Source organism: Aythya marila (genome assembly GCF_965140915.1).
Source record: "Aythya marila genome assembly, chromosome: 7".
NCBI classification, from domain to species: domain Eukaryota; kingdom Metazoa; phylum Chordata; class Aves; order Anseriformes; family Anatidae; genus Aythya; species Aythya marila.
In genome coordinates, this window is record NC_139048.1 from 7376075 (window position 1) to 7392215 (window position 16141).

The 16141-nt window shown below is 37.8% G+C and overlaps 1 protein-coding gene across 1 annotated transcript in view; it reads left to right on the forward strand.

Annotated features, from left to right (window-relative positions):
* The window catches only part of HSPA12A (heat shock protein family A (Hsp70) member 12A), a 60143-nt gene that overhangs the window by 6250 nt on the left and 37752 nt on the right, over nt 1–16141 (forward strand). Inside the window, exons 2-3 of the mRNA XM_082765139.1 lie at nt 7121–7206; nt 9475–9602. Coding sequence (XP_082621265.1) covers nt 7121–7206; nt 9475–9602 — 214 coding nt within the window. The remainder of the gene's footprint in view (nt 1–7120; nt 7207–9474; nt 9603–16141) is intronic.

The following is a 16141-nucleotide window of genomic DNA, read 5'->3' on the forward strand; positions in this document are numbered from 1 at the left end:
ATGTAGAAAGCATGGAAGCATTCTAGGTCTCTTCTGGTTCAGTTTACAAGGATTAGTGAGGTCAGATCAAATCTAGGGAAAATAGTTTAGCCTACATATTGTCAGAGAGAGAAGAGGTGAACTTAGTGCATGTGTTTGTTATATTCAGAAGGTTATTGCAAGTTCCCGTGTGTGGTTTTTAACTTAAGTTTAATAGAACAGAAAATAGGTGGTGTCTTTTAGTTTCCTTTTGCTTGTGAGGTGCAGGAAAATGAACGTTATCCCTAAAGCGAGGGACGGGATGAATCTGGGATTGTATTCTGATAGTCTTAACAATGATGGTAAAGACTTTAATGATCTTAGAAAGCTTGATAGCATAATGGAAAAGTAATTCCTCCACTCAAACTGTAACCATGATCGGAAGGGAATGTAAAAACCTAAATGAAGAAGTTCATAGCTTGTAATGAGAAATATGTCAAATTTTTAGATTTCTTTATTTTTTTTTTTATTTTTATCCAAAGAATGGGGAGAAGTTTTTTTCTTTAGAAAATTACTGTGCTCTAATTGGCATCATTGCGATGGATATCAGCTCTTTGGCTGACCAATTATTATGAAAGGGTATCAGGAAACTTGGATTTGTATCAGGGATTAGCCACGGCTGTATTCATAGAAGGGAAGTACATTGGAGTCTTCAACAGACTGGATGCCTACTGGCATTTTGAAACAAAGAACTCTGGTTCCGTTGATGTTAATAGCAGTAGGGCCATTAGTTTCAGTGGAAACAGGAGGTTCTTACTTCTGGTATGAAGTATGGGAGCTTTTTATTATACATGAGGATATTTAAAGTATTTCTTTGTATTTGCTTCTCTTCATCTCTTTTTTTTCTTGTTGTTCTATAATTATTTTCAAAGGCCATCTTTGTATTTGCAGTAAAATGCTCTAGGTTGTCACATTACATTTGGAAGCTGTGACATCTTGTGCTTAATGCAAAGCAAAGTCTCAGCAATATGAAAAGCTGAATAAGGTTTTCTTTACCAGTGCAGCAGTTGCCAGCTAATAGCAATATGGTAAATCCTTCCTTCCCTGTTGTGCAAACATCATTAGCAAGCTTTGCTTGCAGCAAAATGATTATTGATGCTTGAAATGATATACAATGTTTTGAATGAAAAACAAAGCTTTGAATTCTGTTCTCTTACTGCACGATGTCTACCCTGTCCCCATATTTCGCTTGGTGCATCCTTCTTCTAAATGTTTAATCCAGAGATGTTGCCCAGATGGAAAATGAAGAATTTTGTCAAAATTTTGGTATGACCAGCAAACTCGATGAGATCAGAGCCACATATGACAGTCACTCTTACCAGCCTTGGGATGGCTGGAAATTACAGAGAAATGGCGATCAGATATGTGCAAGTGTTTGATCTGTGAGAATGATCAGCATGTGCACAGTTCATTCAGCATTCAGTTAACCTGGATTTATTGATAAAGATCAGCTACAGCAGTGGCATTTGTAGTAGGTCTGACGCACCCTGACTTACGGTGTCCACCTGGTTTGTCAGCCAACAGACAACGAAGAGGCTGAATGGATTTGGCATATGGAGCTGTAGATGCAGGTTATACAAATGGAAGAAGGATTGTTGCTTGAGGCAGGTTGGTGCAGTGCAGGAATACTCAGGAGTTCGGGAACTTCTGGAAAAGGATGTGGTATCTTGATCTTCCCAGTGGAGTCCCTGAGCTCAGCCAGAGGCTCCAACCTACACAAGGAATGAAACTCATTGCACTGTAGGTCATGGAGTGAAGCAATGGACTTAGGAATGTCCCTTTTTACTTAAACATTATTGTGGAAATGCTTCCTAAAATGCTGAAATTATCACCTGAAACAGGGAATAATATCGATCCTGTCATTGATTCAGAAAAGCATAAGTAGAGCTTAATTAGCAAGTGTTGGGCTTGTGGTCATGCCAGCAGGATCACGGTAATAAGTGACCTTAAGATACATGGATTGGGATGTAGCATACTCACTAGGGTTAGTGAATGCCCATTTTCTGGTTAGCAAAACACCTGTAAGAGATCCAGGCCATGAATGCTGAAGCTTTCACCCTCCCTTGGAAGTGAGCTTTGTGAAGGTGTTCAGCACGTGCACTTCTCTTCCCAGCCAAGCTTTCTCTTTTGTAGCCATAACTCTACTGCATAGCATGCCTGGAAAGGTCCACCACACTGGGGTTTCTGACGGAAAACTTGAGGCTTGATACCTTATTTATTTATTTATTTATTTATTTATTGTTTCCTTTCCATATAATAAACTAGTTTATTATATGGAAAGGAAACAAAAATAAATATATTTCCCCTCTTATAAATATACTTCCCCTCTTTTCTGTCCTGGCTGGATTACTGTGCTTAATGCTGTTTAGCAGCATATCATTGCTGAATTGCTGGTTTTACTTAAATTCTTAATTTCTTAAATTCTTACCTAGAGAGAATGCACACTTACCAAACTTTACTATGTTACTTGGCTTGCAGGACACCTGTTGGCAGTGAATCCATCAACAATTTCCCTAACATTTGAAGCAGAAAATCTTGTTGATGCATGGCATTGCTGAATTTTACAAAATTGAATATTTAATAAAAAGTTAATTTAATGAAAGTATACATTTTGTGTAGCTGCTGAAAAAACTCGTAGTGCCAACTTATTGCCTTGCGACTGTGATGTTTAGCAGCTGTTTTTCTTAAAGCAGGTTTAAGCTTTCTGCCTTAAAACTGATTGTCTGGGACCACAGCAATCCTCCTATGTGGTGTTTGAGTGAATTACTAAAACTCATCTATCTGGTTCTGAACAAGAACACATTGAAGGGGATCCAAAATAGGCAGGATAGACTGATAGTCTTCCAGAGGAGACCACCTGCCATTAACTGGTTTTTCTAATGAAACAATGAGCTTGGTCCTCTAGATCTATTAGATCTCTAGATCTGTTAGTAAATCAGACTCAGCTGGACATGTTACCAGTGGAAATGTTCAGCTAAGTTTTTATTAATTTTGTCAAATTTGCTCTTACTGACTATATTCTGTGGTACTTGAAGATTAGTCCTTTGTTGCGTGTTGTCATCAGCTGCATTGGAAAACTTAGAAAGTGGCTGATCATTTACCAAGAAACAGGAAAATCTAAACTGATTAGCTGCTGCAGGAAACCACAGCAAATAAACTCTTGCTTGTGCTTAGATGAAAAGAAGGAATATTTTAAATTAAATCTGCTAAACCAGCAATTGCAACTAATGTGATAATGGATATAATTCATTATTAATACTGTATCTGCTAATCCCATAATTTTACCAGTTCTCTAAGTGTTAGGGGATTTGGAAATAAGAAAGAACCTTTTGAATGGTTAAAAAAAAAAAAAAAGTGCTGAAAAAGACAGCTTTTTTCCCTTCCTCTGCTGTTCAACTTGAAAATGCACAAGACATTCTCAGGCAATTGCTTAGAACTGAAGTCAGAAAATGCCATGACATGGTCAAATTCATTCTATACATGTTTAGTTAAGCTATCCAACCCCCTGACATAGACAGTTGTATTTCAAGGTAATGTTTACAAGCAATGATGTGCTCATACTTTTGTACATAAGTAAATGAAAGAATTTCTGTTCAGAAAGTTTGCATCATATCTTAGATCAGTTTAAATAGTGGTGTAAGTATTTGAAGACTTAATTTGGATTCTAAATCAGGTTCCTCCATTTATTGCAACCTGCAAATTATCAAGAATTAAATGTTTATTTATCACGTGTTATTTAGCTATATATCCTTTCATGGTGTGTAGTTTGGCACAGATAGCGATCCTTGGTAAACACAGGAGATAAAGCTGGAACTTGAGCTATGCAGGACACGATTGTGTTTTTGTTTTTTTTTTTTTTTTCTTCTTTAAATCAGCCTCAATAAGTCATTCTGCCTTTAGGGACTGTTCCAAATACTGTGATACTGTCCAGGACATAATTTTATTTATTTATTTATTTTTTAAATGCCAAGAAGAGGCATTTACTCCCAGAGACTAGGCCTTTTCTTGCATGATTTCGAATCAGGTTCCTTGCAACCCTTTACCTGTTCTCTGGCTTTCTTTTAGATTAGCCAATCCCAGCTCTTTAGAAATAAGAGATTTTTAAATATCCAGCTTTTGCTGGAATATTTCTGCATTACTGCTCTTCTATGACACACATTTCTTCCCCCCCCAAGCAAATGCTAACTAACCACATGCTCCCACACGCCCAAGTTTATTTTAACACCTTTCTCTTTAGATAGGGTAGATAGTACAAACATTTCCTAATTTCATGTGCTTTTCACAACTTTTTTGCTACTCGTTAGAAGAACTCTTGGCATTACATCCAGGGTAGTTGGCCTGCAAGCATTTTCTGAAAATGCCAACCACTTGGGTAAATGACTTTTTAACTTCCTAGTATTTCGAACTGCGTTCATTCAGTTGGTGGCTCTGCAAGCTCTGGTAGTGTCAGGACCTCTTCTGACAGCAGAGTTACAACAATTAGCTTTGCCCTCGTTATTGCACGTGATTAGCTAGTGGTGCTATGAAATGGTATCAAATAATTTTAAACTGGTGCAGCGTAATGTGACAGCTGCTTGTGCCAAAATGATAGCAACTCTGCAGAATCACTGTAATAGTATGTCTTGGTTAAAATTCCAGTTTGCTGCCTAAGAAGTTGTAGCATGGTTTTCCTCTCCTGATCCAACAAAGCTCCAGGTTGGTGAGGTGTAGGACTCATTGCAGAATTCTTGTTTTGCAGGAGCTGACATTATTCTTATTTGCGGGAGTGGCGTATGACTTAGATGAAGTGTAACAGTGAATACTAGTGCAGAATGGTCATGTTCTTGGAAATATCTTTTTTTTTTTTTTTTTTTTTCTGGTGAAAAAATACTAATAAATCACAAAGAGTTTAACTTTCCAGCAGAGTTGAGCAATTGTTGAGAATTGGAAAGACTAACTTTGTTTTTTTTACAAATTCAGCCTTATGCATAAATTTTCAAGAGCATTCTGAAACTCAAAATGACTTATTTTAAAGATTTTGGATGAAAATATCTGGGTCTTTTTTTTAAGTGTTATTTTCTATGGGTAGCAAAGACAGCCCTCTGGTTTCTGCTTAATACTTTTTCATTGCTGCCAAATATTTTTATACTTGTGGATACAGCAAGTGTCTTTGTATACATTTTTCTACTTCTGGATAATCACAAGTTAATTGGGTCAAATAAATTCTTGACAGAGCTCCACCCAATTTAGTGTGCTGTCATTGACTGAATGTGAATATCACAGTGGTTGTTTAATCACTGCTCTCTTAGAGACCAAAAAATGTGTATGTTGCCACATGGATTTTCTGAGTGTCATACAGAGCTATAAATAGCTTTGCAAGGTACACCCAGGGAAGGCTGATAACTGAAGACAGGCTGGAAAATAGATCGCTGAAACAGGTAACAAAAAAAACTAGTAACAAAGAGGAATAATGAAAATGCAGGTAGTAATTTGACATCTACATTTTTGTCCTCTAAAGACAGAATCCTAAGATTCATGTTGCAGAGATGCTGAGTCAGCACTGACACTGCAATATCCTGACCTCCTCAGAAAGTATTGGTTCGGATCCAGTCAGGAAAGACAGCAGGATGCAAGGAACCTGTTTATTACTCTTTCTTTCTTTTTTTTTTTTTTCCTTCCTGAAATATTGTTCTTCAGTTCTAAGAAAAATGCCATGTTGATGGTATAGAAGCGAATCTGGTTTTGAAAAGAGGAGGAAATTGTACGAATGGATAAGGAAGCTGATAGCAGCATCTGATCCAAATAGAGCTTAATGAGCCCAGCAGACTCTGTGCTGTCACAGGCGGGTTCTGTGCTGACTGTGGGTTTCTGTGCGTTACCACAAAAGGGGTAATGTACTATACTCTTGACAAACTTGCATAGGAAATGTGAATGTTCTCCTTCTGTAAGTGATTCTGAATACCAAACTCTGCAGACATGTTAGAACTTGAATAGAAGTAAATATTGTTTCAAGAGCAATATTAAGATTTGGAGGAAACTTTTCCAGTGATTATCCTGCAGTTGCCTACTGCAAAGTTTTTGCATCTGCCCTGGAAAGCCACATCTTTGATTACCAGGAACAACAGGATTCTTCATGAAGCAGCCCTTAGGTCTTTTCCTGCAGGGCAGCTCCTGTGTCATCTTAGATTAATGCTCAGACTTGACAGTCCTGTGCCTAGGAATTCCTTGCCATCCTTAAATACGCATCTCATCGTGTACTTTCCAACCTAGAATTGCGTTGGATAAAAATATATTGAAATGTGCTGCTTAATATTTATTGTGATGATAAGTTTTTGCAGTTTTCATGAGATTATATTAGATATAAATCATCTGAGTCACCAGTGCTTAATTATTTTACTAAACTATTTCATCTTCTGTCATCATAGGGTAAATGTAAGAAAGAAAAATACATTTGTCATTTATTTGGTGTGTTCCTTTAAATGAAATTTCAGTATTGTGTGCAGGATAAAAATATTTCTTTGATGATTTGTTAATAATACTTTCCTTTTTCCCAGCTGGGTTCTGTCCTGCAGTAATACTAACAGCTGCAAAATGTTTCTGTGCAGAGCGTATTGAGGAATAAAAACAGAGACAGTATTAGGAAGGTTAAAGACTAAAGGTTCATAAAGGAATAATTGCAACTTCTTCCTACTGGGTTGTTAAACTGATATGAACTGCTCTTTTTTTCTTCACATTAGTCTTTTTTTATCTCAACTTGTGTTTAGTTTCTGCATTCACATGTTTAAATCCTAGGCTATTAATGTAAGTGTATGGTATTAAAGCCATTTGTATCAACTTTGACTTCTCAATATATTTAGGAAGGCTTTTGAAATTATACATGGTGATTTAAGAGGCAAAAGAATGGGAGTTAGTCAGGAAGGCCAAACATTGGAAAAGCAAAGCAGCAGTTTGCTCTTACCATGTTCTAAGGGGAAAAAAATAAAATTATGAGGAGGCTGTGGAATTTGCTTTCTTTTTCAGTAGATATGATATAATGGGAAAAATGGGTAGCGGTATGCAAAGCCAACTATCCTACCCTACTTCTTCTGCTTACGGACGCTGAAGAATTTTTGTTTACTTTCAGATGCTGTTTCCACATCTACTTACTCATCACCAGCCAAAAGTTTGGGAGATCCTGGAATAACTCCACTGTCTCCATCACATATTGTGGTAAGAAATGCGCTTTTAATATATTCTCTCTGTTGACATGACTTTCTCCTGACTGTTCCACGGGAAGCATTTGCTCTGGAAGGCTGTAATTTCCCCTCACGCTGATCACTTCTATGCTATCCATAGTTTAAAATTTTGGTCCCACTGGAGCTAGTGATGGAGCTCCCGTTCATTTCATTGGGGTCCTGGTTTTGCCTTTTTTGCCTACTTGTTGACCTAATAGATTTGTTCCTGTATACTTTTACATCAAAGTGAGGGGATACTTGATCCTCATAATTCTCACATTCTGTCCCTGTCTTTATCACTGATTTGTTTAGGCAGCACCTGAAAATACTCATTTTGTTTGGAAAAAAGGATCTATACAATACAGTAGTAGTATAATCTGGATTCCCAGACAAAAGAATCTCTTCCAGCAGAGAGAGAATGAAGCTCACAATAGAACTGATCTAATTTACTAAGGAAAATAGCCACCTCTGTAAGCTTTTAGGTACAAGCAAATATCCCATGTACTTAATGTGTTTTAATCTCTTAAATGTTGTGTTAATTTCATTGAGAAACTCCCATTAAAATTGAGTCCCATTTGTTTTTAAGATCATCTGCATCATCACAGTATATGCACTGAATATTTCTTAATATCACAAGAGATCATGTATAGAACACATCGCTATCCTTATCAGATTTCTTTCTTAGCTTTCTGAATCATGTTCAGACTGTACAGCATCCTTCTTTGGGATTTCCTGAGTTCTTGCTCATAAATCTAGTTTCCATTCCCTTCTTTCTCCATACACTGTAGAACTTCCACCTCATAGTTCTACCATACTGATGATGTGACATCCTCTTCCAGTTAGATTTGCCTCTTGAACTCTTCAAGGAAGACCTATAAATGCATATTGCTCTGGTTGAAAAGATTTATTAGGACAGTCCAAACAATTTTTCTATCATTAGAGACCAAACCTTATTATGCTCTTTTCTCCATTTTAAATAGCAGGCCTATAGGATGTGGAAAATGTAGGGGTACAACAGAAAGGTGCTGGAAGTAGTAGGCATGAAGCTGCAAAGACACAGGGTATAAGTGAGGAAGGTGGTGGAACTCTGCTCACAGAAAGGGGACATCTGGCAGTTCCTCTGTAAAAATACCAATTGCTTCAAAATACTGCTGAGAGTACAGGCTGAACAGCAGTGGTGGGGGATTCAAACATGTCCCCTATCTTATGGGTCAGCAGTTCTGCTCCACGGTGGTTTTGCCAAGATGGTACATGTGTGGGTGGGTGTACTACCCTCCTTCACCATCTGCCTGCCTTAAGCACGTAGCTCTTTCACCAGTATTTCCAGCTTCTTGTTCTCTTCCTGGCATGCCGAGCTGTTAGTGCTTTAATCACTACCAGCATTTGAACAAGAGTTTCTTACTTTTTGTTACTTATTGCCTTTTTATGTAGGATTTATGATAGACAAGAGCACACCTGGGAGTGGCACAATTGAGACGATGCTTTGTATCACATCATTACAATTTGGGCCATGATCCACTCACTTTTTCTAGTTAACATTCCCACAGTGGCTCAGACTGTGCTTTTCAGGGATTGGAAGATTACAGGTAAAAGGAGAGACAGTGAATGTGAGTCCTCCTTTCTATAAGCAGCTGAACTACTCTCCACATCCAAGCACAGGCAGGAGGAAATAGTGTTTCCAAAAGAAGCTTTTTTGTAAATTCTTAATTGATAAGTAATTATTGTGGCACGTAGAGGTTATTGCTATATATTGGGTGGTTCTGCCTCTACTACTTCAGAATGGTAGTAGTATCTCAGGGTCAAGGTTATGACCTAGATAATTCTGAGAACTTCTAAGTAAGCCCCAGATATAATACACTGATGGATATAAACATATCCTTTACTTGTTCAGTTTAAGAAAAAACAAAAACAACAACAAAACACTAGGTTACTCATTTTGCTGTTAGCCATAAGTTTTAATGCTAGAGGATAGCAGCTATTCCAAGAAATGCATATGACAAACTTGTGATTCAATAAAAAATGCATAAAATATCTTCCAGCAAATCTGTGATATATCTTCCAGTAAATCTATAATTATATATTAAATTTCTGCTTAGAATGGAATATAGATCTTTTTGGCATCAACTTTGTTCACAAATGCAGCTTTAGGGAAGTCCTTATTTCCTTTGAAGAGGTATGCAGTGCAGAAATCCTGAAGGATGAAACAGATTACAGTTATTCTAATCAATGACTCAGCGTTTGTTTTGCTTCTGCTATTTAACAGAAGGACTCTGATGCAGAGGATGCTGTAGAACAGTTATTTCTCGTTGTTGTGGCTATTGATTTTGGCACAACATCCAGTGGCTACGCCTACAGCTTCACCAAGGAACCAGAATGTATTCATGTAATGAGGTAAGGGCTGCAATGCAGCATTTAGTTTTTGATTGTGGGCTATAGTTATCTATGCAGTAGCTGTAGCTATTTCCTGCAGTACCCTAAAGTGTCTAGATTTCTCTAGTATTGCTACAGTGTACACGTGGCTATAATTTTTGGTTGTATCTTATTATATTCTAATTTGCTTTAATAAACAATGTAAGAATATCCTCTGTTATTTTGCTAAATTTGTAAGGTGATATGAATAAAAGGAGAAGTTAGTGAATATTTAGAATTGTTTAGGGAGCAGTGATGGCCTTAGCTCTGAGATTATGAGAAACTGCACATTTATAAAAAGAAACATGGCATTTCCCAGGGTGGGGAAGCAGATATTGAAGGAAAACATTCAAGAAAATGTTTGACTTTCTGGTGCATGCAGAACTCGGCAAATCCATGCTAGTAGAAAATAATCTTATCATCTACCTTGTCATCATGTAGTAATGTGTAAGTCCAGTTTTCATAAAAGACTTAAGATCTTAATGGCTTCTTCATGTTTAATAGCATTTAGATGCATAAACAGCTACTGACAAATAAGGGGAGTGGTAACTGCTTTTGCCAGCATAGCAGGATCCGAGAGCATCATGCAAGCTACTTGATGGAATTTTCTCAAGCATTTCTGGCTTGAGAAATGCTCATTAGAAGCAGGATAGCAATAGTAAATAAAATGGAGCCCAGGGAAAGTGAGTAAGTAAGTTGTCTGCAGCTGCCCATCTGCTTGAATCATTCTTGTATACAGTTGTGTTATACAACAGTTAGTTACTTGCACCCACAAACTGGTAGTCCATTTGGCTGATTTTTAGCATTAAATATGAGCCAAATCCCTGTTAATGTACCAGTGATACTGGAAAATAAGGAACCAAAAGGCATGCATTGGAAAATTCAGGTTTGATGTGAATTCTGTTCTGTATTGTACATAACAAGGGACAAAATTCAGGTACTATTATGTGATTTATTTATTTTATTTATTTTTTTTTATTTCTCAATTCAAGCAACAATCCTATTTTTTTTTCCTTCTACGATTCTGATGTGTATGTCTAATGCAAAAACTATTATGGCAGGTATCTGAAGGGGTTGCACCACAAGACATTTTTGTAGTGTTTTTGATATTTTGGGGGATTTTTAAAAATAACTAAAAGCTCATGTAATTTTTATTAAAGTATCTTTAAAATGCCTATATTGTAATGAGACTAAGGTATAGGCAATTTAAGGCGTAAAGAAAGTATGTATAAGCTTAGGCCAGAGAAGTTCTTTCAACAAAGCTGCTGTTGTAGCAGTAGGTAATGTGCTGTTTGTTACACTGTAATGCTGAGAAGGAAAGGGCACAAAGATTAACTTGCTGAAGTCCACTGTGATATACTGTAATTTTTCTAAGTAAAGTTGCTAGCTGAATGCAGGCCTTTAAATCTCAGCAGACAGAATTCATTGTGCAGTCAGCCTGCACAGTCACCTTGTATGTGGCTGCAAAGTATTTTAGAGAGATCTGGCAGAACTGGGTGATGGAAAATACTATCTAAAGGGAAGTAAGTTTTAGAATGACAGTAGGCCATACAGTGGCAAAGGTACTTGCTGTGTTCAATAGGAACATGCTTCAAGGACTTTTTTTGCATCCCATCCATCTAATGTTTTGCTAATGGCATGGGAAGCTGCCTGATGCTAGAAGTCAAAGGACAGGCCATGCAGTAGCAGTCAGCTTCATTAAGAAATTTCGAAGGTAACCTGTCAGTCTTGATGAATCTCTGGAAATCACTGTCAGAAATGTGGCAGGTTATTAACTAATGCTTCTACCGCTAGACCTACTTCTGCCAGGTTACAGGGCTGTTGGAATCAGAACCCATATTTATCAATTCCTTTTCTCCTTTTACAGCAAACAATTAATCAGATTTCTTAAACCAAATGAATGAAGTGAGGGAAGACATCTCTGAGCTGTACATAAGTCCTATATATCTTCTTGTTCCTATAGTTTCTGTGGATCTTTCACTATGTATAATTACTTCTGTTTTTAGGATTCAAAATTTTACCTGTTGGACCTCATTTTGCCATTTGGTTTGCACTCCCCTGCAGTTAATTACAAACTTGATTCTCCTTCCAGGGTTCCAAGCTTCCTGAGGTAGATTCCTGATACATTGAAATCTAGGTGCCAGATGAGAGTATATTCCAAATCTTAAATGATATTTTACTTCCTGCGGTTCAGAACACCATATTTTTTCTCGTGCAAGAAAGGCAGCATGACTGTGATGCAGACCTGTATAGATAATATGTGAGATCCTGATTTAAAAAGAAGTTAAATAAATTAATTTAAAAAGAAGAAATGGTTATTCCAAATGGTTAACAACCAATGGTTATTCCAGTGGTTATTCCAAACAATGGAAAATACTTTAATAACAAAAATATTTTTATTAAAAAAAAAAAAAAAAGCATTGCCCTTGCTTCTGTCTGTGAAGTACTGAAAAAGTTCATAAAATACTGCTGGCAGGGATGGATTTTGGGGAGATATAGCTGAAAATGACTTATGAAATATATATGTAAATACAAGTGAAATCATGAAGTTCAATGAACAGAATTGTGTATGTGTCAGAATAAGGCTTCAGTGGTTTCCAATGTATTAAGAAGTTCGAACTCTCTACATAACGATGGCTGCATGTAGGGTAACTTACAAATATTTCTGCAGACTAAATGTAACTTCCCACCCGTACTCGAGAATGTTTACATTAAAATAAAGCATACCAGTGATACATGGTCTGTGCTTCCTAACATTTTTTCTCCTTTTCCTCCTTGGTGTTGATCCTTTCCAGACATTTTGATTTCTGGCTGCCTTTTAACAAAGCTGCTTTTCTGTACATGTCTCAGTGCAGGGCGAGGTGGGTGTAGTTAGAAGGTCCTGCTTTGGTGAAAGAGTGAACACACAGGGCTTCAGTCCAAAGTTAGACTGTAGTGTTAGGAGGTTACAGGTCTGGTCCTGTAATTAGTATACCCACAGCCATAAACATGATTTTTTTTTTTATTAATTTGCTGTGGTGTCCAGTACTTAAAAGGAGGAATTTATAGGCATTGACCTAACAAAGATCTTTAGGCATATGCTTAGCTTTAAACCTGTGGATTGCCTCCCTGAGTTCAGTGGCCTAAAGCACGTGCTTGGAGTTGGGCACGGGTCTCTAGATGATTGATGAGTGTCTTTGCCTGGATGACTTTAGTTGCTGTTTTATTAATTTTAGGTAATATTTCATGACTGCCAACTCCTTCCCCACAGGTTCTATGTAGATGGTAGTGGCTACCTTCAGGTTCTTGTTGCAGGGTAGAAGTACACGTTACAGGGAGTGCTGTTTTCTGCATATATTGAGGCTGAGTCCTTGTGTATGAGCAATCTGGCCAGGACTTAAGTGAGCACTTCAATAGGCAGGGCAGAGCCAGAGCCCTAATGAAAGACAGCTCCGTGCTGTTGAACTAGCGAATAACTTCTCCTGTGAAGGCAATATGTGAGGTGTTGCAGTTTTGAAAAACTCCTATTGATCTATATGTGCTTATGTGAAGCTGAAAATATTTTCTCTGCTGGTTAAATAGCAACAAACTGAACTTAAGTATTTCACAGATGGAGAAAAAATGAATGGACAAACATGTATGCTTTTGAAACAAATTGCAGGCTGTATTTGGTAGAAGGGAGAATGTGGTCTTTTTTCAATATAACTCAATCTTCAGTCTTTCTTTTTATTTCTTTTCCCTGTTTGATTGGAATTCTTGGCTGACACATGCTTGCCTTTCTTGTGTGAGGCGTTCAGCTCCATGTGATGACCCTGCTGCTTTATTTCCTTGACTGCAGCCCTGGATCAAATTCTCATCACTCTGCAAGGATCACTCTTTTTCCTCTGTTAGCCAGATTCATGTGTGAGGAAGGGCATTTCTCTCACCTTACCGTACCCTTGTGATCCTTTCCACGCTAGCTTTCCTTTGGTCTCTTTTCACCTTTGATATACAGTCAGATCCTGAGTGGCTATAAACTGGTCTGTGCTGCTCTGTTGAGCTGCTCCACTTTATGTCAGCCTAGGAACCGGTCTCAGATGTCTAAATTTAGGCAGAAATCTGACTTAGGTTCTGTTTGAATAGATTTTTAGCTCTGACTCTGCTTTGAGAAGATACCTCCCACGTGCATTTAGAGTGCTGCTGGTGTGTATTATGTCATGCTCTTCACAGATGTTTGTTGTGTTTTTTTTTTTTTTTTTTTTTTTTCTTCCCTGAGAGCATTATTACTATTATTTTGCCTGAATCAAACCCACAAAAGAAAACTGCAAGCAGAAGTGTTGAAATGCTAGCCGTGCTGATGGTATTGAAAGAAGCCTCCGTTAACTGGAGCGAGGCTAGTGCTCCATCTGAGAAGAGTGCAGTGAGGAGCTAGCGTGCACGGGCCTCTGACTGCAGCTGCTTCTTTCTAGAAAAGATGTCACACAGGAATATTTCAAAAGCAAATGGTAAAGTCAGACTTCCCATTCTGTTCTCAGTAACACAGGCTGAGAACTTCACTTGCTGAACAATTGCAGTGTCTAATTTCCATTAGGAGCTCATCAAGAAGCAAGCACCTAATTCTCTATAGACGATTTTGAAAATTTCAGCCTGTGCTACGGAGCATCAATTTGTTTTCATTTAAAGTACAGGTTATGGGTGCTTCTTCCAGAAAGAGAAAATGTGCCTAGCCATAAAGAAAAACAAAGAGGCATTGTTATTAGCCAGCAGCTAAGTACACGTCCTATTTATGGAATTTCCCACCAGTGACTCAGAATGAATCATTAATGATTTCAAGTGAAAAAGATACCAGATTGTCTCCTCTCTGCTCGCTGCGGATGTGTGGGATGTAACATTCTGGTGGAAGAGGCAGCGTTTTCTGCCTGTGGGCTGTGGGACCCCTACTTCTTAGTGCTGGAACCATATGTTAGCTGTAAGACCTGCTTGCTCACAGGGTTTGCACTTCACCAAGTACATCGCCAGCAGCAGGTTGCAGGAAATGCTCTGCAGCAGAGCCCTTGCTGGCTGATAATAGCTGGGGGGCTGAGCAGCAGGACAAGGGAGGTTTAGCAAAGATTTTTCCGAGTGGGTGAAGGTGGAAAAACACTCCACTTCCCATCATACTGTTTCTGCATTCAAGTCAGTGGAATTACCCTCTATATTAGAGAAAATTCATGGATGTGGTGCTTCCCTGCCATCACTGCTGCTACTGCAAAAAAGGACATGTTTTGCTCTGTTAGATCTGGTTGAATGGTCTCAAGGGTTCCCAACAGTGTACAGGATCCCAATCCTAAGAAGATCCCAATCCTAGCTGCTTATTACTTGGCCAAGTATTAACCTCTTAGATCGATACTTTTTTTTTTTTTTCCAGCATTTGTCTGACTTGATGTGGAGGTCAATTAATTTTCAATTGGTTCAACTGTTTCTGAGAGTGAAATGGAAAAATAAATATTTTTTTGACATGATCTTCCCATGTCACGTAAACAAGAACCGGAGAACAAAGCAATCGTTTTGTACTTCAGAACAAGGGCTTTGGCAGGAGGACATTATGAAAATGTGTTTTGCTATCTTTAGAAAAAAAGCAATCAACATGTGGTTTAGTAATGAATGCACTTGCCCTTGTGATCTTAACTTGGTTCCTTTTTGAGCTGCATTATGATTATGGCTGATAGCATAAAGCAGATTTTCCACTGGTGCTTTTTAAAGAAAATCTTGTCTGGTAAATGTTTGTTTCCCATGCTGAAAGTATTTGTATATGGGGCGAGGGGAGCAGTAACATGAGTTTCTTGTTCTTCCATTCTGCTTTTTTTTGTGATGGAGAAGCCAGGAGAAAATCAGAATGCTCACAGCTCTGTGGTACAGGTTTTTATTGTATGACCTTTTTACTCCCCCACCCCCAAATTCCTGCTTCATTTAATGCAAAGTACGGAGGTTCTTCCCATGTTCGCTATCCTTATTTATTTCCTTATCCAGTCTGTGAAACTAGCGTTGTGTTCCTTTCATTGTCATACCTTTGTACTTATCAGATCTTCCTCAAAATACCTTTGTACTTATCAGGTCTTCCCAAAAATGCCTTTGTGATCTTCATAAGATAGGATAGGTATAATCGCTGTTTTAATGGGTAGTAGTGAGGGAAAATTTTTGGTGCCTCTAATACATTTAGGGGTTGAGGGAGTCTATTTTAATTTTGACTGACATTTTTTTCTAAACTTTATACTTAGACATTTAGACATTTTAGACATTTAGACATTTTAAAAACAAATTCCATCAACTTCAGGTGAGTAGAGAGAACAACAATGAGAGCTCAACATCTGCAGATTTTTCAATATAGTGTTTATTGCATATATATGTTCAGTTTGAAAATGTAAGTATAACGCTGTTCCCTTCTTAGCTGTGTGGCTTACTCTAGGAAACCTGTATTCTTATCAAAGACGTACTATAATTATATCCTTAAAAACTACAACTAACTGTAAAAAGTATTGAATTCTCAGAAACAAAACTTGCAGTCCTCTTTTACTGAATGTGAA